This window comes from Patagioenas fasciata, chromosome 3 (assembly GCF_037038585.1).
Source record: "Patagioenas fasciata isolate bPatFas1 chromosome 3, bPatFas1.hap1, whole genome shotgun sequence".
In the NCBI taxonomy this organism is placed as follows: domain Eukaryota; kingdom Metazoa; phylum Chordata; class Aves; order Columbiformes; family Columbidae; genus Patagioenas; species Patagioenas fasciata.
The window spans coordinates 7,288-34,906 of record NC_092522.1 but is presented as its reverse complement, the minus strand read 5'-3'; the positions used below and the strand labels follow the sequence as shown (position 1 = coordinate 34,906).

The following is a 27,619-nucleotide window of genomic DNA, read 5'->3' as shown; positions in this document are numbered from 1 at the left end:
CGCTGGACAGGGTGCTGAGCCATCTTTTCTAGACAGTATTTTTGCCAAGAAAGCTGGGACCAGATGACCCTTGTGGTCCCTTCCAACCTGGTAGTCTATGATTCTATGGCTTATAGAGGTTTTCAGCATTCTGAGAGGCTTAATACTTTAGGTTTCACAAAGCAAAAGAGTTAACATGTTCAATTTTTTAATCCTTCAGTTTGGCAAAACAGTAAAGAACTGCAGAACAGTAAATTCAGTGGGTCAAAGCAAAAGCTTAGGTACTTGGAGATATCAATCTAAAGACTGAGATATTGGCTGCAGCTGTCCTACAATGAAGAAAATGCAAATTACTAAATGATTGGTGACTAAACAGGCAACCTTCAAGTCAAAGGTATTATATAAATATTCACCTGCGTTTGTGAACACATACTGCAAGTCCATATTTAAAAGTCAGTCCAGTAATGGATTCACTGGAGGTCAGACCATCACCAAGCACTTTTACATGAGTGTAACAAAAGCTGCTGAAACTAAACCAGCCATTGAGATGCTTAATTTTGTAGGAAATCATGGGGCAGGAGAAGGAAGAACAAAAGGGACTTCAGCAGGTCTTACAATCTACTTCTCTTCATCAGGCAAAACACCTGTTTGTTAGCTCACTCCTGAGAAGCGAGTGTTTGACCTGTTCTTAAAAATCTCCCATCAGGGCGATCTCAGGACTTGTCAGCAATATATTTCACCACATCATTATCTACACTGTTCAAGGGATTTTTTTTCCCCCCTAATATAAAGGCCTAAATTACCACAGTTTTAGCTCAAGATTTCTTACTCTTGTTACACATGTTGTTAATCACACAATCACAATTCCAACAGTCTCTACTCCTAAGTCATGTTTTATATCTCCAGTTACTGTGGTGGCTTCTCTGAATTCTCTCCAGATGACTCGCATCTTTTTGAAATGTGGTATTTAAAGCTAGATCTGTATCCTAGCAGAGACCTTACCTGTGCCAAGTGAAGCATCCAGGTCACTTTGCATTACCTCATGGCTGACAGCCCATCGCAGTGTGCTTCCCCTTTTGCAACGGGACAGCATAGATGACTCTCGTTTACCCTGTAATCCTCAGTATCTCCAGGTCCTTTTATGCAGAATTATTACTGGGCATATCATTTCCAGGGTGTATTTATAGAGTTGACTGTTTCAGCCTTGCTCCAGAACTTTGTAGTTGGCCTTACTCCTCTCCATCTTTTTCCCTCCCCACCATCCCCCCAAGAGTTTTTCCAATTTGTCAAGGGTTTCTGGGGAGTTTGTTTAAAAACAAACAAACAAACACCACACAACAGAGTCAGCACAAACTCCAGGAAAACCCCAAGCTGAACTACTTTCTAAGTTGGATTTTTCTAAAGGTTCTGCACCTGCTTTATAGCAGTATCAGCTAAACCACTAAATCACAAAATGAGGCTTCACATCACTTACAGCCTGTGAAGCCTTTGGAGTCCTATTAATTGCAGATATCATATATCCATCAAACACAGACACTATCCTGCCAATTATTTTCATCGCATGACCAGAACCTGAAGACCAAGCCATTAAGCGCCCTCCATGAACAAAATGTTGGAAACCTCTGTCTACACAAGTTTTCTAGCTCACCTCTGAAAAAGTACCTGATTGGACAGTACTTAAATACCTTACACTAGCCTCTTGCCCAAGTCTCTTCCTTACAACTGCTCACTGACAGAGGATATAAAAAGATGCTTTTCTTCAAAGAAGGTATACTGAAATTCACACTTCAAGTTATTCAAAGAAATATTGCTTTTACCAACATTCATAGTATGATTCTAAAGAGAAAACCTCAAAGGAAACCGGATTGTTACAATTCGTTAAAGACAGCCCTGAAAGCGACGTCCCTTTATGTTTTCATTTGGCAAACAACATACTGATGCAATAGAAGTCACTATCCCATTCTGAAACTAGATAATTGCAGAGGATGATTTGTATGTAAAAGGAACTTTTGAAAATGCTAGAGTTTCATTTTTCATATTTGAAGTTCGTTATTATGAGGCTTCCATGATACAATGCCAAGACTGTTAAGTACTGTTAGATGACAACACTTTATAATACAAGTGTGAACATACAGATACAGGAGAGAAAAAAAATTCCAACAGAAGATGTGCACGACTCTTCATTAAAATCTAGGCAGTAACGACACAGGGCAAAAGGTCTCCTCCCCTCAGAAACCCTAGAAGGTAACTCTGCAGATCCTCTGGAAAATCATTCACTACGAGACACCTTTCAGCTCTAAGGGCTTGTCAATATTCTTGGCCACACATATGGACCAAAGCTGTTATCAAACCAACACAGAACGCCAGCCAAACACCCACACAAATTACTCTTGCTCCTGGGAAAATAAATGTGTACAGCGTGCTTGGGACTTGAATACAGACAGGCAGGGAAACTCTTTCCTATAGATAAAGGACTTTTTCAGAGGTATGGCAGTAATAATACTTCCTCTGGTCTACTCAAAATTTTTCTCAAGATGTTAAAAAAGTTTTAAAAATTTCATTACCGTCTTTTGCAGGTACAGCTTTGCCCCTTTTAGGAGTCATAAAGTTGGTTTCAGAAGCACTGTCTTTTTTTGGCATATTTAATCCTATAAAAAATAATATATACAATTAAATATATACATCCTAACAATGAAAAATAATTTTACAGGTAAGTCATACACAACAAACATTTGACAGATCTGCAGATGAGCGGATGCATGGATAAAACAGACAGAACCGTACAATTTCTTAGACTCTTGATAAATGGGTAAGACAAGACTGCAAAATTGTTCTGATGGATAAGCACAAATGTTTAAACCCCTTAACACATTAAACCAGTGCAAACTATCTTGACCAACAATAAACAAATTATCTGAAAATTATTAATGTTTATATTGAAGGAGCTTTACTTAAATTTTTGAAACATTTATATTTATTATATATGCAACATACACTTTCATAGTACTTAAGGTATACTATTCACTAGGATTAATTTCGCAATTTCTGCATTAAAGATTATGCATAAAAGTTTAGAGATCAAATCTTCAGGCTGTCTACAAATACTGAAGTATGGCAATAGCATCTCTTAGAGCAGAAATGTTGTGATATGCATGTGAACTAGTATTGCCACAAAGTTATAATTTGTGAACAGTCATTTTGCATTTCTGACAGTTTCCTACCCTAACTCAATGAAGAACAAGCTTATCTATGATGAATCCTCTCCCATCATGAAAGAAAAATCGTATCTTTTTTATGTAACTATTTCTCTCAGCTTAATTCAGCTACAGGGAGTGAAGTAGTTCACAAATCTATTATATTTTCAAAAATTGTATAGTTTAGCCATTAAGGCATCAGAGCTAAAAACTAGTGTTTGTGACAGATAACATATTTCTCAATTTGATCACAATAATCCTTTTTCTAAAAACATGAAAAAGACCTATTATCATCAATTTGATGGATTGTTCAAATCCAGTAGAAACAAATCGAATTTGAAAATCATATACAGTATTATATTTTACTTTGTAGATATGATTATAAGCTGAAAAAAGCGTATTATTTTTTCTTGGATCATTGCAAACCAGTGTATCGCAGGGATGAAGTTTAAGAGAAATAAATGTAATATGGAGATGGATGTAAACGCTGCAAAACAAAGTTCTGCCTCTGCAGCCTTATCCTCCCACTCCAGCCTGTGGATCAGCCAGGCACATTAAATGCTAATGGAAATTTCAACACAAGAACATCTTATAAACAGCAGCTTCCAGATGACTGTTAGTGGGTGTAACTCTGCTGGGCAGATGATGCATAACTCACTGATTTTTTACCTAAAGCAAGCATCAAATGTTTAAAATTTACAAAGACACAAACGCACCTTTGTGACAGAAACTGCCCGGAACACGCTGTCTGTGACAAAGGAAACAGTGCTGCTTTCCATTTTAGATTAGTGAGTTACAATCAGTTCACAATAAACTGAATCAACCATTGAAAAATACTAAATAGAAAAGTCAGCTCAGATCCGCTCCTCATTTTTCTGAGAAGCTTTTTATGCAGGATATCCATTCATAAATAGCTTAAATCTTGTGCTAAATGTAAATACACATAATTAGGGCTTGCTTCCCCCTCAATCTATGTAGGGAAGAGTTACACAAGTCATCCAAAATGCTGCCAAAACCCATCTTTTCTACCAGCCTGGCACATTCTCTCTGTGCCCTGCATATCACTGGTAAAGAGCAGAGTGTTTTAGGGTGCTTGAGTAAATTCCATGAGAATGTGTGCATATCTTCCATCCCTTAGCATGTCACCTAAACAGGGTTTGGAAGGGAAAAGAAATGCTAATGTAATATGCTTAATGGCATCATCATGTAACCAGCCAGACATGGGGCCAGGCTATGCATGGTGGGCACTGTACAGAGCAGGAAAGAGCCTGAACTCCAAACACCTGGGAACCTAAACAGGTGAGAAAAGATGCAGCATTCTTCCTTCACAAGAAGAGAATTCAGAAGGATTGAATAATTTGAATTAACTACTAAAAGACTAAACCAGAGACTGAGCCTAGAACTCCAATGAGTAGACCAAAGCCTTATTACAAGGACATCTTTCTCTTCTAATTCCCCTCTGGTCTTACTCAGATAAATTAATTAGCAGATAAAATGCAATCCGTTAAATAGTTCCCTGACCATTTTGCCAGAAAATAAACTACATTTCTTCAATTTCTATACATAAAATTGTCATAGATTAGTTTCTAGATTTTCACTGATTTCAGTGAGAAGTTTCAAATGACCCAGGATGATCTTAATAAATGAAATCACATTAAGTTTAGACATTTAACTAATATCACAGTCAATCAAAAATTAACTTTAAAGGCTTGAGAATAAACGTTGAACTTTTTTTTAACAGACTATAAAGTCTAGTCTATAAAGACTAGAACTTCTTATAGTACATCAGACCACTATAATCACTAAGCGACTACACACCATCTCCTTCCAGTGCCGGTTTAAAGGCTAGTGAATGAGAACACATAGCTAATGAATATCAACTTCTCATCCCAAGTGATGAACTAAAAACAAACAAGTATTTTAATATCAAAATTTATAAGATTGGTGGTAATTCTTGAACATTAGTATCCTTCTATCCTGTCTCAACACACAAGTAAATACCCACCAGAGTTCACTTTGGAAGTTATGTGCGTCACGTCTATTTTCTTGGATTTGACCAAAGGTGAAGACCGCGTGGAAGAACTTCGTAAAGAGCTTTTTTTGCGATCGGAAGCTTTGCTTATTTTAGAAAGAGGTGCAAAGATACCTGGAGAGAAAATCGGATGTGCCAAAAAAAAAATCAGGAGTAAAAATAATGTAACAAAACTTTCCAGCTACTATCTCTTACACCATTAAGTTTGGGTTTTGTTCAGCTTGTTATGCTGCTGAAGCACTTGCAGGGTAGGAAGAACTACCTCAAAGGAACAGTGAAACCAAGAGACTTATCAAGAAACTTGAACAGAGTAATTCAGGAAGGCAGTAAAACTATCGATTAGAATCTCCTTTTTGTCCTAATAGTAACATTCAGTCTCCACTGTTACAAAATGCAAGACTTTGTATATCTGTGAAATACCAATTGAAATACCTCAAACTGGAGGTTAGAAAGCTGTTAGAAAACAGCTACAAGTGTGAGCCTCTTAAATTAAAAGGAAGACAAAACAGGTAAAGAAACATGGGCCATTACTGTTACAACACAAACAAATAGCGTCAACAATACAGATGGGAAAACAAGAAAGACTATTACCTTACACTTTCAAAGAAGTAACAGGAAATTTTGACTAGTTGGTTGTTTGAGTCGTTTTGCAAATAGTTGCAGCTAAAAAACTACACGCAGCTAAAAGAATCAATAAAACAAACAAAGCAAGCACTACAAAGAAGAAAAGAAACACAATCCATTATCTGTATTTATTCTCTCATATCTTCCAATACTTTTTTTAAATTCAGGTTTCAAAATAATTTAAAGAAAAATATTGAAGGTCATACCGCGTTTCGGTGCACACTTGAAGTATTGGACTTTTCCAACGCTTCCATTGTTCTTTCCTTCTGGTTCATCCAGCTCCACGCCAGCCCACTGGCCACTGGCAAATTCTGTTGTGCCACAAAATCTTAATGTACCAACCTAAAGCAAAAGCATCAACATAGAATGACTTTGCTAAAAACTTATTGTCCACGAGGACATAGTCTAGACTACAAAGAAGAAAGCAAGTCACCACCAAGCTTTCAACCAGAACAGAGAAACGCAAACATAACAATCTCCCTTGATTATTGACATTCCTATCTTTGGATGCCAGCCACTGCATGTTCCAAAACGCATTAGTTTTTCTGCATATATTTTTGTATCAAACAAATGCAGAGGTTATTGACAGATCTCATAACAGGCAACAATGAGACACCACTACTGTACAATACAGCTCCAAGTCAGTAAGATACAGCAGTATATGTCTAACTAGAAGTTTTACTTCCAGTGCCTTCCACGACAATAGTTCCAGAATCACAACTGGGTGTCTTGCTGAACTGGACATTCCATGGAAATACTAGATTAAAAACTCCATAAATATATATTTGTGTGTATAAATATAAACACATATGTATTCTTATATATATTGCAAAGGTTAAAGGGTAAACTTCAGAGCATACTTAATTTTTTTCTTTGGAAAACATTCAAAAATCTTTTATTCCATCTGTATGATGGAAAAAAATTTAAAAAGGCAGGAAATGTTCTAACATTTTTTGCTGTTGCAATATATACTATATAGACTCTGAACAGATAAGTATATCAAGAATATCAAGACAGACCAGTCCTGCCAGTGGGCCTCAGTCTCCACAAATATGCATTATAAGCTCACACACTTCATCCAAACGGAGGAGGAATAACTAACAGAGGTGCATTTAGCACAGATTTAAATTCATTTTTATATTTGATTTTTAAATTAGTATTAGTAATAAAAACCTTTGATCTTTCAGTTGCTCAGTTTTCATTTACCTCATGTGACCTTAATACTATTAGTTCACTTTTACCATGACTGCACTGTCCAATCCACCCTCAGATATTACAAAGACAGAAACCCTTTATTTTCTTTACTACAAAAACTTCCAGTTACTCTTTCTTAATGTTCTGTAAAGAAATAAACGTGATCCGGACCCTATTCTTCTTTTACTCTGAAGGTCTCTTTTAAACTTGATTGTTATAGGCAAGTACATCACACTAATCTAGACCTAGATGTTTTCAGGCCCAAGTACAAGCACAGATCAAATTCAGCCAGAGGAAGCCTGGCCAAGCGGCCCAACAGATTCCTCTACTCTCCAGGCACCAGCCAAAGGGCACGTACTGGGCAGAGGAACAAGAGCAGCAGGCATCTGAAACAGGAGATGGAGTTGGCAAAGCTGACGCTCCAATTTTGCACAAGCCCTAGGACTTGTGCAAGCAAGGAGCAAAGGATATCTCGCACAGGAGAAACGGGCCAGGAACAGGAGGAAGTTTTCTCCCAGCTGTTAGTTTCCCTGCACTTGCATTTTCATTGAATGTCGGTTTGATAAGATATAATCTAGCAACAGCAGGAGCCTGTGAAGCTGAAGGGACCTCAAATCACATACACAAACACGTGCTTACACAGCTTCCTACCCTGTAAGACAACTAGAATGACAGGCACAGTAGGAATCGAGAGAGGAATCCATTTTCCCTCTGGCATCTGCTGTGCATGGCTTTCAAGCTTCATTACAGCTGATACGTTAGGAGACTGCAGAAGCAGGAATGAGCACAGGAATCCGTAAATATTGCTCGTAAAAATACTGCCATCCCAGCGCCCTCATCCCCGCTCCTGTATTCTGGAAATGAGAACTGATCCAAGAGGACATCAAGAATCGGGCACCATTTTCATCATCCTGTTCACACTTTTGCTCTACCCTGCATTTGTGAGTATAAAAGGGGAGGGGAAGACAGGGCTGAGATCCACATATTCATTTGGACAAATGGAGAAAGGGAGTGGGAAACAATGTGGGAGTAATGCAGAACCACTCCTCACATACAAAGACAGGAAGAGAGGAAAGCAGAGGTGGAAAAGGAAGACCAAAAAGCACAATCATAGTTTTGGTTCCCTTAAAAAAACTGGAAAGCCCTGCTGGCCTTTGCCAACAGAAAAACAGCCTCCAACAACTTCTTAAAACCACTGCCTTTAAAGAATAAGCGCCTTCCTGTATGTACTTCAGTTAGAATGCATTCTGCATAGTTACTGATTCCTTTACTTTTCCTTACCCAGTTTCAAGAACACACCAAATGACAATACAGAACGGAAGCTGCTTCGTGCTCTCGGTGTGGTTCACTGTAGAACACTTCAGTTGTGACAATTACAAATCTGAAGTTAGGCTAGAAAACTTATTAAAGCTACTCAAACAAATTTTGCTCACAAATGCCTTCCGTATTTACCAGAAAAATATTTGAAATCTTCAAAAGAGTTCTGGCATTCCTAATTCATTTCAGAGCCCTTGCCATCAGAACAAATAAAAGGTGTGACTACTAACTGCAATATCAATGTTGCATTTTGCAAATACATTTTTTAAAATGTGTCTAGCAAAGTAGCTTCTTAAAAGCTATTCACATTGGAGCTGTACCAGAATTAGCTACATTCTTACACTTGCACAGAATCACGTATTATAACAACGCTGTTGGCACAGCATTGCTTCAAAGATTTTAGCTGCATTGCACCAGTGAAATTGGGTTACTACAGCAGAAGCAGAATCAAAGTTTTCTTTTACTGCCTTCTGGAAACTATCAGGGGTAATTCACAAATGCATACTCAGAACTGAAAGCTGGGTAACACACAAAGTAATCTGTAAATTTTACCATCATTTTGATGTGACACCAAAAATGTTAATAAAATCTGAGCCACATTGATGTACTACAGGAGAACTGTTAAAAAAATGTTTACAGATACAAAATGCAGTCTGTGCCCTTCAAAACAGCTTTTCATAGTAGTGACTGTAACAAATAACTGTTCAGCTTATTACTATCTGTAACTAGATGCTTACTGCCATACAGAGTTCATACCTTCCATAAAGTATTTTACACCCTCAAATTTGAGGTATGTCTCCAAAGGGGTAAATAAATTGACTGTCTAGAAATCGTGAAGGTAGTATCAGGCTGGTTATCATACCTTCTGTCCTGCAATAACAACACGATCTCCCAGTTTCAGACCAAGCGATAAAAGCATGGCCTTGCCAGTGACGTGATCGTAGTTTGGAATCATGGCTTTTGAAATGTCACATGAGAGAGGCACTGCATCCAGCAATATCTGCTTGATTTCTTTTGCGCTGGCTGCTGCATCTGCCATTTCCAGGGGCATATCCACTGGATCAGGCACCACATCCGCTGGAATCTGCCCTTTGTCATTCTGTAGAAACATAACATAGCATAGGACTTTGTTTTGTGACAAAGATACACCTGGTTAGCAAAACTATAGTAGCTTATGAAGTTCATTAGATATTTGATAATATAAACAGTTATAAAAACATCCACATTTTCACAGAAGGATACCAAAACAGCCTTAGATATACAAACTAGCATTTACAGTGACTTATTTTCAAAAGTGCTAAGTTACCGAAATTTTACTTTAAAGAACATTATTGCTACTCAGAACACATGAAAAGCACACCTGTATGTATACATGTAACTTAACATAGATTTAGAAAAGTAAACAAGAATTCTAGTCTGTAATACCAATACTGTAATGCCAATACTTCCCAAAGAATTTAGTTTTACTCAGTGTATAGCTTATTCCTTGATGAGGCTTATTCCAAGTGTAAGAATTTAATTAATACATATTGCATGCACAGACTATACAAAGTTGATATCTCATATAAATACTTGAATAAAGCTGTTCAGATTTAGACATAGACTATTGTGTCAGAGATGAATGCAGGAGAGAGTCCTTTCCAAACACTTCCCATTCCCAGCAGGCAGTGACTGTGACTCCCCTGTGTCCCAGGTGAGACTGGCCCTTGGCCAGAGCTGCTGGAGTACCAGCTCACCTGGAGACAACTCGAACTCCAGGCCACAGCCAGACTGCAAGTGCAGTGTTGGGCTGCCAGGCTGCTATGATGGCAAGTTCTGCCCGCAATCTCTTCAGCGAAGGCATTAGTAACAGATCTTCACCTATCTGCCAATTTTCACAGTCTGTGGAAACATAATTATCTTGGTCTTCCAAATTTGTCTCAGCTGAGCCCCTGGATTCAGAAATTACCAGAAACCCAATGAGGGAATGACATAGAGTAAGACTCTGTCTGCTTTGCTCCCTTAAAAAACAGACTGAAAGCTCAACCTTCCCTGAGCCCCTATAAATCTCCCTGTCTCATCCTTAGAAAACTATCATCCTTACTCAGCATTTACACTGCTGTCCTCATATGAGCAAGCTCTACACACTGTCTCTGGTCAGAGCTTTATCATGGGATTGAAGAATCAAATACCTATCATTTTCTAAAAATCTACAGTCATTCCATAAGTAAAAGTTCAGCCCCATTCAAGTCACAGTACCTTAAAACCACGATATAGCCAGGTTAAGGTTGAGCTGGCAGCTTGTTTTGAGTTTTTAGTCATCACATGAGCGATTGTTTCAGTCACACCAGTCCTGCAAATCTTTGTGTTACCACAGGGCACGGGACCGAGCACAGGCAAGGCAGCAAAAGTGGGCACCATGGCACCAGACTGGTTTTCTCAAGGGCAGCTTCACCAGCTCAGGCTTGTGCAACTACAAACCAGCACTCCCTGGGACAACAGCCTTTCAAACATACAGCTGCCATGGAATTTGAAACATGTACATGCACTCAATAGTAACGAAACAAAGGAGAAAAACAGCATTTTTAAATTATCTAGATTGAATTATCATGAAGAACTACTGTATGAACAATGATGTTCCAGAAGATTTCATACCATCAGTGATACATAAAATAATGGCTTTTGAATAGCTTTAAAACAACCATGATTTCTCATTTAAAAAAAAAAAAAAAGAAGAAAACGGAGAACTGAAATAATGCCTATGCTAAAAAAAAACAAAACACCAAAAAACAACAACAACAAAAACCCACAACACTAAAAGCCAAGATTTGTGGCTACACACACAGCAGCATTTTATACTATGACTCACGCCAATTATTTGGTTAGTAAGTGAAGCAGTTAATGTTTCTTCATTACCAGTTACTTATGCTAAGACTAAGTCCACTGCTAAGCGATACACTGCGTTTCTGGAAGTCACAGAGTGCACTGCTGTATTTCTGAAAGATCCACCACTGCTGTGACAACCGTTGCAAGACACAAAGGAGTATTAACAAATGAAAGTCCAAGCAACAAACAGAAGAACACCTTGACAGCTATTTGAACTACTGAACTAGACCATGACACAAAGCCAAACTTCAACACAAGAGTATGAGAAAGCATACAAAGTTACAAATAATTTTTCTGAGGCACTATCACTCCATGTAACATACTTTCAGCTAACCAAAACCCCACACAGACTGTTCAGTCTATCCACTTATTCACTTTTTGGTGAATCTACAGCCTAACTCCTTACCCTAAAGGCAGGATTTGCTCCATGTTCCAGCAAGCACTTGACAGCTCCTGTACACAGGTTAAATGCAGCAATATGCAAAGCTGTTCCAAAATCAAAATCACTACAGGTGGCATCCACATCTGCAATTAAACATCACATGTGAGGTATGTAAGTGTTATGTGAACATTTCACTCTACAGATTGTTTGAGAGGACATTAATTTATTACAGTTTATGCTAACATGTATACAGATACCATTAGTTATGTACCAAATGCATATAGGAAGTGATTCTACATAGAATATCAACTTTAACTGCATCTGTTTATTCACACCATGAATCAATCTGGAAGATGAGCATTTCCTTTCATTCATTTTATAATACTGATGACTTAACTGCAAAAATGTTGCTATCAAGATACCCAATCTACTGTGCCAACATTAACAAGTTAGTAAATTTAGGTTTGCATGTAAATTAGTGTTTCAGAAAATATTTCTATTTTATTGTTTCTAGGTATCAAATTTTAAAATGAGAGGCATCTTCATCCAGTTGTTTTCCTTTGTGAGCAGGTAGTGGGGCAAGCAAAAGCTTACTACACCTCTGCTTTACATTGATTTAGTTACTAATGGCCAAGAACAAAGTAAGAGCTAGCAATTTTTATAATTTGTTTTCAAAGAATTGCATTCTGAAAGGTCTTGCACTGATAGTTTGGAAAATAGAGCACTGTATTTGTCTAGAAGATATTTAGCATACTACTTATTTCCATCAATTGTTTCCAATGTATCTTTCAATCTGCTATGAAGTTATTACTGTTCTATAAGATTGAAGTTTTAATGCCTATTTAGTCTTTGGCTCCTCTCCTAAACTATGCAAGAGATGCCAATTTGAGTCAATTATGTATATGACCATTTATTAAAAATGCCAACTGATTTAATACACAACCCAAAAGCCAACAAGTCTTAGACATAATGTTCCAATTTGAAATACTGGTGAGGAACATAAAACTTTCTACCTCAGGGTTGTACAGTCTCCTGGTATTTTCCAGTTACAGTCTCTATCACAAATAGCACTAGCCTTTCTCACAGTGTGATAAAGTATATCCCAACTGTATCAACATCCTTATATAGTTATACTAAATTAATATTTTGAGGGCAAATAAAGCATCAACATATATAGAAGGCAGATAAATACATCTGTGTATATATATGTCAACCTTATACACTAGAAAAGATTGATTCTGAATTTTATAACGATCAAAGGTAAATTTTTAACAGTTTTACAGTTGCACCAGTATGAACACAAACTTAGCTATTTTAAATTTAATTGGCACATGCACAAAAAAGACTGCATTGACATCACAGCTACGTATGCAAATGTACCTTTTACAGATCAAATGTCAAATAACTATTGCCAGTTTAAAACTCAGTAGAAGCTGTGCAGTTGTAAACAACCACTGGAAACTTCCATGTTTGATAAGGCTATCAAAGCATTTTCTGCACACATAGGAGGAACCAGTTTGCAGAGATGCTGATCAGTAACATCAGCTGAGTCAGCAACAGCTGTACATACTCCTATTTTTAAAAGTAACTGATATATAGGTTTATGGGTTTGTTTTTTTCAAATTAGACTACTATGACTTCCTCAGACTTGCAAGCTTCACACTTGGAGTTTGTAAACCCTGTTTTCTTACACCTTTGTTCTATGTCTAAGTTGGCATAGTCCATGTGACAAAAAGAAACACATATATATCAAATGTTATCCAGTAACTATGCCCAAACTATCTATGGAATATTAATATGCAGCAATAGTCTGTCATTAGCAACCCATGCAGGTTACAGTCACTCCATAATGGTACCACACAACATTTCTAATTCTTAAGCTTTTAACAATTTTTCTATTTAAAACCTTTAAAAATCTAAGATCAAATTAGCTCTCTATTCTAACCATCGAGGAGTAAATCTGTATAAAGAATTTAACTGCAGAATGTCATAAAGGACATAGTTTAGCGGTAAATGAAAAGGAAACATCTGTGGTACCAGCTGTTTCACAATGGGTGCCTCAGAGTCAGTACAGCACTGTCTTGAGGAGCTATTTATACATCAACCATTTTTTCTCCAGTTCAGCATGAATCCACCCAAGGCACTTTTGCCTTCTCTGTACATGCTCCCTTCTCTGAAAACTGCCTGATGTAGTATGGAGCTAAGATTATTCTTTCTGTTAATTCAGACCATCCATTGTTTCCATGTCACAGCTAGGGCAAATCATTTTATGCATTTTCTGAGACTTAAAAAAAAAAAAAAAAAAAAAATCATCTGCTGATCCAAGAGTTACCAACAAGCAAAGCATTTAACCAGAGTAGTTTCCTTGGAAATCTGAGCAAATCCCCATCCCTTCTGTAGGCACTGCACAGGAGACGAGAACACCAAATACAAGTGAGGTCTGAAAGAAGAATTAATCTGCTGATGCAAATTATGGAGACCAGACTATTGAAATGTGATGTTGTTTCGTCTTTTGTTACCAACCTGCACATTACCTCCTAAGCACATCACACCAATAACAGCTCTGTTTAACAATTATTTCCATGATGACTCGCAACACGGTAAGCAACCCTTGTGTACTCCAAAAACCTACCACCTTTTCAGAATTTTGAGACAGTCTTTAGCTTCAACTAGTAAAAAAGGGAATTAATCATTTTGCAAAATAGCACAATCAGAAGGATATTCATTGGAACAAAGAAACATTTGTACAATTTTAGTATTAAAATTGCTTACTGGTTTTGATATTTGACAAAAGTAGGAACTAATGGTTCTGGTTCAGAACCATTTCTGTATTTCCATTTGCATTAGTGTAAATAGGACTCCAATTACCAATCCTTTATATTATCATCCTAAAAGTTACCATTTATTTATGCCAAACACTAAAGTCAAACTGTTTCTTACACATGACCTTCTAGATAGCCAAGATGTGGGAAAAATGAGCATGTCAAAGTTGCTTCGGTCACTAGTTTGCCACGTATCATTGCCAAATTCCCACTTCTCCTTTACCCTTCTCCCAGCATTTCAAACATACTCCTCAATGTTTAAGGCATCTTAAAAACTCTAAGAATTCACCAGAATACTTACATCATCGTTTTTCTGCATACATTCTTGTAGTCCTCAACAGCTTAGAATTAACCTGTTTGCTTTCCATTCTATTAGATATTTCTCTATCATCTTTTACAAAGCTCAAGTTTATCAACTTCAAAAAACAGCAATGGAATCAGTGCATTAAACCACAACAAAAAATAATGGTAGGAGAAAATGAACCAATGAAGCTGACTAAAAGAACAAGAAATATTTATATAATATAATGGGTAAACAAACCCCACTCTTAAAGACCACTATCCACCAGCTTAGGCTCAACACAGTAACAAAATACAGACAACTACCTGAAAGAAAAAGGAACAATGCCTACCTTTTGGCTTTGCATTTTTCAAAATAACTCTAATAAGTTCTGGAACATCAAAGTAGGCAGCATAATGCAAGGCATTCATATTTGTCCAGCGGCTGCGTAAACTGCTATCAGCACCCAAATCAATAAGCTGCGTCGCAAATTTTACAGCGGTTTCAACATCACCTACAAAGCAAATTTCATAAAATGTGCATCAGGGATTTATTTAAATGGCATCAAAAATATGCACATGCTTACGTGTAACCATAATGTACATTAAACCCCTAAGGCTCATAGCAGAACACTTACTAGTAGATGTCTTTCTTCTTAAGATTAGGACATAGGAAAGCTTTGCCTTTTATCATGAAGGGCTGAAATGTCTACTATAGTATATAGCAACACTACCTGTTTATCTCTAACGTAAATAACATGTCACCCATCAAAAACAGGGATTTTAGTATCTGATAGAAGAAAAAAAAAATTACACTTCACAATACTGAAGTTTATGTTAACAGACCTGCTGCCCCCAGAAAAGCAAACCTCTGTCAGACCTCACTCAGAAACTTAGTTCAAATTCAGAGAACTGGGTTTCGGTCAACAAAAGAGTAGCACAACATAGAAAAGCTAATCGATGTGTTCAAACAGAATTAAATACACTCTTATTCCAGTACTTACGATCATAATAATGCAAATGAAGTTTATTGTTTTCTTCTGACATGATCAGGGTGAAACAAAAAAAAAAAAAGGAAAGCCAGTCACCTAAATGTTCTGGTTTCACTGACGTAAGAAAACTGTCGATAGCTTAGTTCACAGTTTGCACCTCAGTCTGAAGCAGCCTTTGCTGCATTAAATATATGTTTCTGTTGATAACATTGTTTGCAATACCTATACCACTAACTCAACTTACTCCCAACTGCCACAGCCATAACCACACCACAGTTCTGTATCTTCCTTTCTGATGGCCACTAGAAGGGATAAAACCAATCACTAAAAAAAAATCTACTGCAAGGAAAAATTCAGTAATAGTTGATGGGATTAGCCTTTGTCAGGGTTTTTACATATATAATGATGTTTCTTTACTCACCAATACCATGAGCCCCTGATTTGCAAGTGTAATGCAAAAGAGTCATGTCGGTCAGTCCATCTCTGTCATTCACATTGCAACCCCTTTTAATGATCTGAGAAACAAGTGGAAAACAAACACATTTTAGCTCCAGCATATCACTGACATCAGTATTATTTAGTAAGTTATTTCACATATATGGACTCCTGGATTCATTTCAACAGCTAACAAAAAAGAAGCCTGTCAGAATAGAGTCTAACTGCAGAACTGAGCAACATGCACAAATGTAATAAATAGTATTATGTGGATATCATTAACCTTCATTGTTTACAGAATTTAAAGTTTCTTTATATTATTACTTCTAACATACATTTCACATGCTGAAAAGTTAACTGCTTAACTGAACAATAGGAAAACAACATCATTTATCAAGTCTTTCTGCTTGCTCTTTGGTCTCTCAAAAATTCCTGCCTCCCTCCGCTCCTCCCCCCTACCCCCCCCCAAAAAGCCCCCAGTTATACTATGGCAGGAAGAATCTTTGCCATACTTCCCACCTGGCTAGAAAAGCCTGCAATCCAGAAGAAAAATAGGAAAGTAGGAAGGAATTACTAGAAACAAGACGTCTTCTCAAAGCAGCCTACTGCAGGTTGCAAAAAGATTTCAGATCCTACCTCATTTTGTGCCTTGGAAACATTGCCTTTAAGGTCAGGCCTCACTGTAAGGTCAGACATTGGAGTTTATGATTGCTGCTAAGCATGAAACTGAAACACCAAGGTGAAGGGTGTCTAAATAACTGCTTTGAGAAGAAACATTGTTTCTATATTCCGTGATTCTGTGATTCTACCACCAATCCATATGCACTGATTTTTCACCCAGCATCTTTCCCTTTTCCAAACGAACGCTGACAACATGTGCAATACAAGGCACTGATCAGTAAGTACTTGTTACATGGCAGAAATTGTATCTGCATTTATGATTAGTTCTGCTTCTCCCTGAACTGTTTGTATTTGTTGTCACCATAATACTTTAACACTGAAAGCATTCAAGGATCTCCATTTATACCTCACCTCATTCCCAATAATATCAATGTTCTGCTGGACCTGTGGAACCCATTGCCTTAAGATAGCAAACAGTTCAGAAACTGATGTTTTGGGGTTGAAAAGTATTTCTTGGCATGCTGCATCATTGGGATCAAAGAAGGAAAACTCTGTTAAAAAAAAAAAAAAAAGGAATCATTATGTACAATCATAAGTTTTAACATGCTTCTAACGTTTCAAACCCAGGGGCAAAGAAGAGCAGAGAGAGTCACTTTACTACAAGTCACAGTGGAAAAATCAGAATATTGAATTAATTTAGAAAACTGTGTTTAGCATCTGGTCTATTTTTTCTTTAATACTAACATTTATCTTGTACTTCTGAAAAAGCTGTGAATCAGCCACCAATACAATGGTACTGCAAGACTGATTTTAAGTTTAGGCAAGGACCAAGAGAGATGTACAATGATTATGCTAATATTCTTCCTTCAAGCTAGCAAAGGACTGCTGGTTCTAATCTGTTGCCTAGCACAGACAAGCCTCTTGATCTCTCAGTGATTATGTGTACATGATTTCTCCATATGCTGCAAAACATGTATTTTCCCCCTTCTTCCATCACAATTTACATAAAGCATACCAAAATATAAACATGTGCACAAATCAGGAAAGCATTCCATGGCCTCCAGTATTTTCAGGTATTTCATGAATCTATCAATCCCAGTTGGTGGCAGCTGCAGGTAACAAACACCTTCAAAAATTAAGCCAAACCAAGAATGGAAAAAAGATGTATTTTTAAGATTTTAAGCCTCACGTTGCTGAAGGCAACCCAAAGTATAGGTGTAAAAAACACCTTATTATTAAAGTATAGTATTTCATGTTACTTACAGGTGTATGTGTGTGCATGTATATACACATACTGTATTTTACATTTGTGGAATTTCTTCAAACTCTGGAAAATTGTATGAAAGAATCTGGATAGCAATGGCTATTAGGAGAGGGAATGGAAGCAGAACCTACTGTCATCAGCAAATTACTGAATCATGGAAAACAATGAACTTCTGGCTCCACTGCAGCTATCAGGGAGTTGCCTTTTAAAAAGGTTTCAAATAAATGTACAATGTCAGCTTGCATCAATCGCAGATAAAAGGCTCTCAGAACAGACATACAGGTTAAGTAAAACAGAGCATCAACCATCTGGGTGTATGACATGATATAAACTACCTCTAGATGAGTCATCATTACCTTCCCTCAAAAAGAGCATATCATACTTCTAGCTTGGATTAACAGATAAAAGCACATATGGTGCTCACTTCCTGGCTGTCTTGAGTTTGCATTGCCTTGATCCAACGAGGATGAAAAAGGACAACTTCACTGATATTTAGCATGAATTTTTACCTGTACCTAGCACACCAAAATAAAAAAAAGCAAACCCCTTATCTCCCAGCACTACACAAAACGTGTTTCTTACCTACATCCCATGCATTGACACAGATCTATTGATGTATTTACTGATATGTAACTTCTGCATAAACCACAGTTGATCTCATTCTGACAGCTATGAAGTAAACAGACAACTAGCCAACAAAATCAACGATCTTCCCCAACATGCGTGATTTTTTAGTCTACCAGGAAGCTTTCTAGCTATGAACCTGAAGTAAATTATATATCAGAAAGCAACTCTTAATAGACTGTTACAACCAGCATGCTAGGGTAAAAACCTGAGAATATATTAAGTATTAATAACAATCATCCTAAGTGCTTAACAGGTGATCAGCTGTAGTGTTTGCAAACCAAGAAATGCTACAGAAAATCTGTTAAAACAATAAGTTCCACAAAAGGACAGTGGCATCTAGAATACTTTAAAACACTGCCTTCTTGACCTGTATCTTTCCCATGCATTGATTACAGTGCTCAACTATATTAAGGAAAAATAAATGCACTTAATGTAACGACCAAGAATCTTTGTCTGTTGTGGTTTAACCTTCTTTACCCAGATTCCATAATATTACTGTTACACAGGTTACAGTAACCTCCTATAAAAAGAAATTTTTTTTATTCAGTAAGTAGGCATAGACTGAGCAGGTCTGATAGCAAGTGATATTGTGGTGGTATTAGGAGACATCACAACACATAATGGCTAAAGAAGGATGAATGGAGAATTTTTCTAAGGGATAAGAAAACAGAATGGAATAAATCACAGCAGTACTTACAGTAGAATAGGAAAGACAAGTTATGAGAACACGGCTGAACCATGTAAAAACACATGTTCATGTACTAAAATATATCCTGCGGAACTGTTAAATTTCCAACCTGTGCTAACTCATCAAATGGGTCTCAAGAACACTGAGTCTGTCAAAGACAGAACATTACATTATGTGTATTTATTTTTCCTGAATACAGTTGATTGTTGTAATCAATGCATGGGAAAAACAGAGGTGGAGACTAATTTTGAAGCTATATAGATGCTATTAACATCTTCTGCAACATTCAAAGACATTAAAATTGTAGCTATCTATGAAGATCCTTACGGTGATATTTAATGTTTTAATTTTTAATTAAATTTTATAATAATTTATACATATTTTAAATTTTATAATAATTTATACATGTGAAGACAATTCAACATTATTTCAAAAGCTGATCACTGATACTTGCTATCGTTATCTGTAAACACTCATTTCACAGTCCTTACCACCACAAACACCTACACTTCCAAGAGAAATATTCCCCTATAGTGTATTGCTTGCACACTGAAACTACGAAAGTCTAACTCTAGAGATTTTAAATGTGATGTAGACGCTTAACTACATTTAAATACTGCAATTTAACATTTAACACAATATCCAGCTCCACATCAAAATGTAAAAAACCTACGAACATCTGACCACACACAGAGAAGAAACAGTATGAAGGAAAAGATAGTATATTTTAAATGTGTGCAATCAAAACAACAGAAAAAGCACAGGTCTTCATATTTAATTTCCTTTAAAAAAGAATAGAGAATTCATTTAACAAGCAGTAAACTTTTTCTGAAAATAAGGAATAAATTAAGAGTTGAGAGTTTTTCTTAAAATTCATTATTCAAATATGTTGTCTGATGATCACATTCATTTTCTCTTAAAAGCACATACCACAGTCTGAAGGCATTGGTGCAGCAGCAACAGAAAAAGTAACAGAAGTTTCAGAATTTGGGAATAAGAACCGTTCTCTTTCAAAGAGGGAATCTCCTTCCAAGGAGGGTTCTGGGAGATCCTCTATGGTCATCTTCTAGAAAGCCACTTTAGGAGGAAAAAAAATAAATAACCTCATTAGAAATACTTTGGAACAGTCCTATCGGAGTAAGATACAATGTGCAATGAGACTAAAATATTTTCTTTTTGCAAACATAAAATAATACTATTGTATTCTTACAAACAAAGGAAGTTGATTAGTAAATTTAGCAGAGTATGGTGTTAAGGATAGCCAGCTTCTAGTTCTGACTTGGTCACTAAACTTGCATGTTATTAATGGAAAACATTATATTTCTCCCCAGTTTACCACTTGAGCAGTCATGAAAATAGTAATGCTATAATTAGCAAGGACACAGTGATGATAAATAGATTGTTACATTTTATAGCTTTATGAAAACGTGAAGCTCAAGTACCCTTCCTCATACTCTGCATGTATATTCCTTTCCTTCACCATGAGGAAGCACAAGCTACCAGCTACCGCCTTCTACTCTTTTAAAGTTCTCACCACTTTAATCTTCCCACACAAAGCTGCAGACAATTCATCACCGAGTGATTCACTCCTGGACTCTCAATTCCATATCAGCTCCTTTCCCAGCTTCTCCCTTCTATGTTTTAAAATAGCACACTTACCACAGTGTTGTAACCTCCACCCTGATGTTGTTTCCAGACAACTTTTCCTGCCTTAGCGCAATCTAGGAGACAGAAGAAAGATTAAATGGCTGTACAAAGTCATACTGACATTTTCCTAACAACCAGGTCAAGTCACATTCTAGTTATGGTTCACTTACTAAGGCCAGATTAGAGCTGGTTACCACTTGCAAGACATCTAGTCAGGCAAATTCAGTAACAAATAATAAAAACATTATTCTTAATAGAAACAGGCGTTATTGTCCTATCAGAGACTATAGCTTACAATTGAAAAACTGGAATTCTGCATCTTGAATTTTCATGGTTAAATACTCAGGGTAAAAGCAATGCTTCTACTAGACAACCTACATTTTTATTCTGGAGATTGCTATATAGCGCTCTCTACTCAGGAATTTGTTTAGCCAGTTCGCTTGACAGAAATAATTCATGGAGCTTTAAGGTATATTTGGTTTTATTATCTTTAACCTATACACATGAGTAAACAGGCAAAAGAAAAAGTAGTCTGTAGTAGACTTATAAGCAGACTCATTTTGGGGGTTATATCCTACACACAAGCAGCTAAGCGAATAGATTTACTCTAACATTTCCCCAAATAAGTTTATCACACTATTTGGGAATGATTTTAACAGCGGATTACAGATGCTAAACTTCAAGTAAATAAATGAAAGCCTTCTCTTCTTGGACACCATGAACAGTTCACCCTATCCTCAACTTGGAAAAGAGATCCAGATGAAAACTGCTCATTTTTCTCCAACTAGTTTATTTCTTCAGTCTTATGCAACTGTATAAATGCATGTGCTGGCACACCACTAAGATCAAGAAAGAGGCCATTGGGAAGGGCAGGACTATTTCTTCCCACAGCATTATCAAATTGCTTCAGCTTAAGCATTCTTAGATTCAACAAGGCCAAAAATATTACTAATTATTTCAATTATTATTTTCATCCAGTAAGGAGAAATTAGAGTTTACATTTTGAATGGCTTTATAGTCATCATAAATACGACAGCAACAACTTTCTCATATGAGGGACTAGAAAGTCCCTTAAGCTCCAAGTCACTAAATCTCTTTGGCAGGGCAAGAGAAATACATTTGCTGCCTTCTGGTATTTGTTCAGAGGCTATGGCAAAACAAAACAGAGCAAAGCTTTGTAAAATGCATGAATCCACAACAGTTTTGCACAGGTAGCACATCAGACACTCTCACGAAATGCACAAAGGAACAAGTAATGTGCATGAATGTAGAAGAGATGACAGCTGAACCTGTTAAGTCAGAAAAAGACAGGAAAGCAATTGTAAGCTTTTTAAACAGTGCTGCCAGTGCAACAGTGAGGAAACAAAAGAAACACCATGAAAAGTAGCCAGATCTGATTAAGCCAATGGTAACAGGAAGAGGTGAGATTTGTAAAGTACAATAACAAAAGCTGCAACAACTAGAAATCAACACAGACATTTGAAAATTAATACAAAAAAACTTTGTTTATTGCACACAGAAAAGCAGATTGAACAGAAGAGAATACGTGCATTTGCAAGTATCCAGGGCACCTCTTACTCTAAGGGGCCAGAGGGGAGAATACAACCTGTCATATGAGTGAAAAGAATTCAGCACGCAAGCTACCAAAGCAAAGCAGGCAGGGAAACAAGCCCTGTCATCGGGCTGGTGACATGAAGACCCAAATGCTACAATGCATGTGCCCACCCAACACTGTAAAGAGTGACTTCCCAGGTTCACACCAGTGGCAACACCTCCTGGCCCAAGCATGCACATCCCTCCACCAAAGGATTTTAATTTGGATCCAGAAATAATATTACCATGTCATGACACAGTACTGAACCGTGAAATGTCAAGGCAACATGCTGTGCACCCATGACAACCTCCAGAGCCTGCTAGCTCAGGCACAAGAACATCACAACCAGTTAATGTCACACACGCATACCTAGAAAGGCAAAAGGAAAGTAAAAGGTTGAAAACTATTCCAAAGGAAGGGAAAAAAAACATCATCCTCGAAGTAATGTCTGTTCTGAGCATAAAAAAAACTGCCTGAGGTACTAATAATATCCAAGGTATGTGGACTCCGGTGGGATGTCCTGGTGAAACAGAATGGAAGGTCTTCCAGAAGAGCAGTGATTTCCCTGCATTAGTAGGAGAAGTTTAGACAAACAGCATGAAATGGTTAGAGATACTAAATGAAAGGACAGAAATCTCCTGTTTGCAGTACTGCCAAACTACCACTGAAAGCAGTTTAGCACAGCACAGGGTACCATGCTTACCGTTTGACAGCCATACGTTCTTCTAACTGAACTCAATCTGAAAATGAAAAATATAAATATCATTGGAAAAAATAAAACAGAACTTGAAGAAGTCATCAAATATGCATGCACTTATGCTGGCAAGATTGAAGAGTAACTACAGGATTCCTGACATCCACACATTACAGAGAGCTACCACTGCATATATATATTTAAAAAAAAAATAGTTGTATAATACAGGATCCAACTTGTTCCTGTGCTCCAGATTCTGCAATATGTGTTACAGCACAAAGTTTTCCTGCAAGTGCTATAAATGCTAAAGCACTTCAAGGTATTAAATACAATTGCACTGGGGCTCTGACAGCAGAAGTTGTCATGAACGTGATGTTATTTTTGACAATAAGCACATATAATGGACTACTTATTGTGTACTTATATGCGTTCAAGAACTAAAGCTAAGTTCAGAAAGCAAGACTCCTGCACATACACTATCTGCTGGCTCTATAAAATTTACAGCAGAACGGCAGACACATTACGTGTGTACACGTACACCCCAGATTGGCTCTTCAGCTGGCGTGCGGGGCCTCTTGCAACACGGCGCTTGGTCTGGAGAAGCTGCCAGCTTCACAGAGCTTCAGAGCGGGCCGCGCTGTTTCTGCCCCTCCGAGCTTCCCTCGGTAGCTCCCGCAGCAAACGCCGGTCCGGCCCGGCCACGGGCTGGTTATCAGAGCGAACCCTGGGAGCGGAGGTTCCGGCCGCGGCCGCCGACTCGCGGGCCGGAACACCCGGTGATAACCTCACCGAGCCACCAGGCCACCGCACCGCCAAGCCCCGCTCCCGCCCTGCCCCATGCAACCCGGCCCACCGGGCGGCCCCGGGAGCCGCGCGTGTGCCCGCAGCGGCGGGGGCCAGGGCCGGGCTCGGCCCGCCCGCTGCGGCGGCCCCCGCACCACCACCCTGCCCCCACTCCGCACGGAAGCAGGCCGGGAGAGCACCGGGAGGCCGCCGGCTCCCGTCCCGCTCCCCCGCAGAAGGTGCGGAGCCGCGGTCGCCCCCCCAAGCCCTACCTGCTCCTGGCGGGGAGGGGCGCGGCCAGAACCTCCCGCGCCCGCCCGGAGCTGAGGGAACCGAGCGAGGGCCCATCCTCGCGCCCGCCCCTGCGCGGCCTCCGTCCCGCCCCTCTCCGCCCATTCGCCTATCGGCTGCCAGCACCGCCCTCCTCGCCCCGCCCCTCCCCGCCCACCTGCCTATCGGTTGCCAGGACCGCCCGCCTCGCCCCGCCCCGCCCCGCCGCGGGGACTGTCCCCGTGGTGCCGGCGGGCAGCGCGGGCCGGGTCCGGCGGATGCTCGGCCCGAATCGTGGGTGTTCGGGTAATTCCGGAGCGGCGACAGAACAGCGGGAGGGAAAACTGGAAAAACTAGGATAGGAGTGGTGGCTGGGAGAAGAGGGAGAGCAAAGGGAGACGGCGGCTTCTTAACTGATGGTTTCGGGTGCCCGGTATTCGTGGGTGCTTAACACCGTAACGTGTTCCTGCCCGCACAGCTGCGTGAAAGTGACTGGCCGAAGGTCACACGTAATCGCTGCTAGATTTAAGCACCGAACTCAGAATTTTTCATTTCCCAGTGCATTTCACTAACCAGCTGGAGGAACGAAAGTAGCAGCTTCCAAGAAGGCATTTCAGAGGGTGCTTATCCGTTCCGCTAAACCTAATAAGGATCTAAATCCAAAGATCGGTAATCTCTAAGAAACCCGTGCGGTGGTAAACCCATTTTCTTATGGCTTGAGCCCAGGCTACTTGAGGGGAATTTGACCTGGATAAAAACTCAGACAAGTTTTGCTATGTTTTTATGCTCAATGTGGGTCATAATGAGTAAATACAACTAATTTTTAGAACCAGTTTTTTGTTGCTGTTTTTTTCCAGTGATAATATTAATTGTGGAAGGTAGGCAGGGCAAATAATGGGAAGGACAAGTGGAAATTACCTCAAGTGAAGTACTGGAAAAGTCAAGAGCTGTAAGTGCTCTCAGATCACAGAGACTTGAAAACTGAAGGCAGTGGAACATGGAGCTGTGATGGTAAACATGAGACCAGATGGCTAGAGAAAAGCTGAGAGAATTCTTCCATTTCTTAGAAATGTTTCATACTTAGAAAAGGCAAAGAAAAATTGTAATCCAGGAAAATGCAGGCCCGCAATTTTCACCTCCAGGGTACTTTAGAAAGAGTTTGAAGCACAAAGACATGGATGTCAGCGAGATCAAATGTGAGCTTACTATTGGCAGTTGGTATCTGCTTTTTTCAAGATTCTTGATGTTCTGGGAAAGGGAAATATTTTATGGCTGATGCTGAATAATGGACTGTAGTGAAGTGCCTGAAATGGAAACTATTAGCAATTCTGGAGAATTTCAATTGAATTGCAAGTGCAGAGGGAAACAGTGTTGAGTAAGTTAAATGGAAAGTACTGGACTGGGGGAATTTACCAATGACATCCTGGGATATTATTCTTGGAACTTACCTTTTTCATATTTTCCTTTAGAGATTTTGACAGAAGAAACAGCAAACAGATGAGACAAAAAAAAAATTGCTATTAAAAAGCAATGAACTAAGAAGTTTGATGTATGGGATCTTCTTATGGAAGTGACGGGAGAAGAGGAAGATGCAATTGTAGTCAACAGTTACACAATGCAAATCATTACCAATACGATGCAATGGCATAAAAAGCAAACACTTATCTTAGGATGCATAGCTGGAGGCTCATGGCAGGGAAGTATTCATGCCAGCAGGTTCTGCCATACCCTTGGGAACCTGCATGCAGTTCTGACCACCCTTTTTCAGCAGGAGGCAGCTAATCTAGCACGTCCAGAGATTATTTGCTAGCACAGTCAAGGAAAAGAAAAATCTGGTTTAGGAGGTTACCAGAACATGGCTTGTTTAATGCAGCAGAATGAAAGCTGAGGCAGGGTAGGGTTGCTATTTGCCATAAACTATGGAAAATGCTCTGTGAATTCAAAGGTAATGTTGAATGTGAGGATAAAACAGTGTGTGAATACTTTCATGCTAGAAAATGAAAACAAGCACCTAACAAAGCATCTTGGGTTCTAGAACATCCTTCTGTTTGGAGAATTAAAGGCAAAAAACCCAAACATTTTAGCTTATAGAGTGAATCTTGTGACTTAGTTCTGCAACCGCAAAGGGTACTGGACACCATTGCCTCAGAAAATTCCTGCCTGTCCTGACTTCCACCCCTGGGCCCTGCAATGGAAATTTTTAAAAAATATGTTTAAACCTCATTCTGTACCTTTCACAATATCTTTTTCAGCACCTCCTACGTGCCAGGATATGAGTCTAAATACAAGCCTGTTCAGCCTATCCTGTCTGACTCATTCAGTGCTGCCATGGGCAGCAGAGTTGCTGAGCACCTGGAGAGCTCAGAACAATGGACTGCAGCAGCTCTGGCAACTTCAGAGGGAAGACGTGGAAACAATGCTTGTGAACAATAAGCTTATTTTAACTAAAATATTATTTCACTTCTTGGACATTACTAACCAGTTCCTTCATCTTCACAAATGTATGTGTCAGAGCAAAGGGATAATTTAAGTGGCTTTGGAAGACACTGCAGCTTTGAGTAGAGCCACTCCAGAGTGAGGATTAGGGCAGCAGAGAGGTTCTGAAAGGGAGCACACTTATATACTACATTCAATGTGGCTTTGGGACAGCAAGCATGTTCAAAAGACCATGGATACTGCAGGAGCTACCCTCAGAGCTGGACGTGGAACAAGGAAGCTGTGCATCCACCCACAATCAGGATATTTCTCTCCTACAAAAAAGGCCACTGGTTACTGTCAGTTTTTCCAGCCCTGCCCATTATTTCCCAAGGAACATGCCGCCCTTCTTCCCTCTGAGCTTTAGCCAGTGCCCTGCTGTGTACATTGCCCTTTCCAGTTTCTGCCAGGTGTGCCAGCTTCTCAGATCACATCAACTGCTTCTGGATCCACAGCAAGAGCCACTCGGTTCCTCTCTCATTAGTGCCCCAGCACTGAAAGAGTAAACACCTGCTCTGCACACATGCATCAGGACTCGCAGCTGCCACGCTGCATCTGCCTGTGGGTTTGACGTGGTTTCACGCAGCAGTCAGTGCACAGCATGGTTGGAGAAAGCTCTGCGGGAGGAGCCAGGAGGAGTTTATCTTTGTTCTCAGGGAAACCCCAAGTGATTTAGGTGAGGGAATCCACTGGGAATTAGAAGAGGCACGGGGCTAAATATCTGTTCCCTTTTCTATAGCATCCTGGGATATTTTTCAGGAATATGAGTCACCTGGACCTCATTTCTAGATCTCAAGTCCACGTACCACCTTCCACTAGAAATGACACTGCCTACCTGTTG

At 39.0% G+C, this 27,619-nt stretch overlaps 1 protein-coding gene and 1 long non-coding RNA gene across 10 annotated transcripts; one reads left to right on the top strand and one right to left on the bottom strand.

Moving 5' to 3' along the window:
- Nucleotides 1-2,327: 2,327 nt before the first annotated feature.
- Nucleotides 2,328-24,430, bottom strand: LOC139827475 (CAP-Gly domain-containing linker protein 4-like). 9 transcript variants are annotated; one of them, XM_071805559.1, is made up of 13 exons: nt 24,306-24,429; nt 23,260-23,296; nt 22,801-23,121; nt 20,975-21,036; nt 20,246-20,392; nt 17,148-17,287; nt 16,102-16,195; nt 15,042-15,203; nt 11,612-11,730; nt 9,203-9,439; nt 6,036-6,171; nt 5,179-5,319; nt 2,328-2,627 (listed from the first exon to the last, which is right to left on the bottom strand). In XM_071805559.1, exons 5-13 carry the CDS (start codon nt 20,376-20,378, stop codon nt 2,509-2,511), a joined length of 1,281 nt encoding a protein of 426 aa, XP_071661660.1. In that variant the 5' UTR covers nt 20,379-20,392; nt 20,975-21,036; nt 22,801-23,121; nt 23,260-23,296; nt 24,306-24,429; the 3' UTR covers nt 2,328-2,508. The 9 variants fall into 9 exon arrangements, with proteins under 9 accessions (XP_071661660.1, XP_071661665.1, XP_071661662.1 ...); XM_071805564.1 differs by having other exon boundaries at nt 22,926-23,121; XM_071805561.1 differs by having other exon boundaries at nt 22,801-22,925.
- Nucleotides 24,431-24,519: 89 nt separating this feature from the next.
- Nucleotides 24,520-27,112, top strand: LOC139827681 (uncharacterized). Its single transcript, XR_011738597.1, has 3 exons — nt 24,520-24,609; nt 25,161-25,314; nt 26,556-27,112. It is a non-coding gene; the product is annotated as an uncharacterized lncRNA (long non-coding RNA).
- Nucleotides 27,113-27,619: the final 507 nt, after the last annotated feature.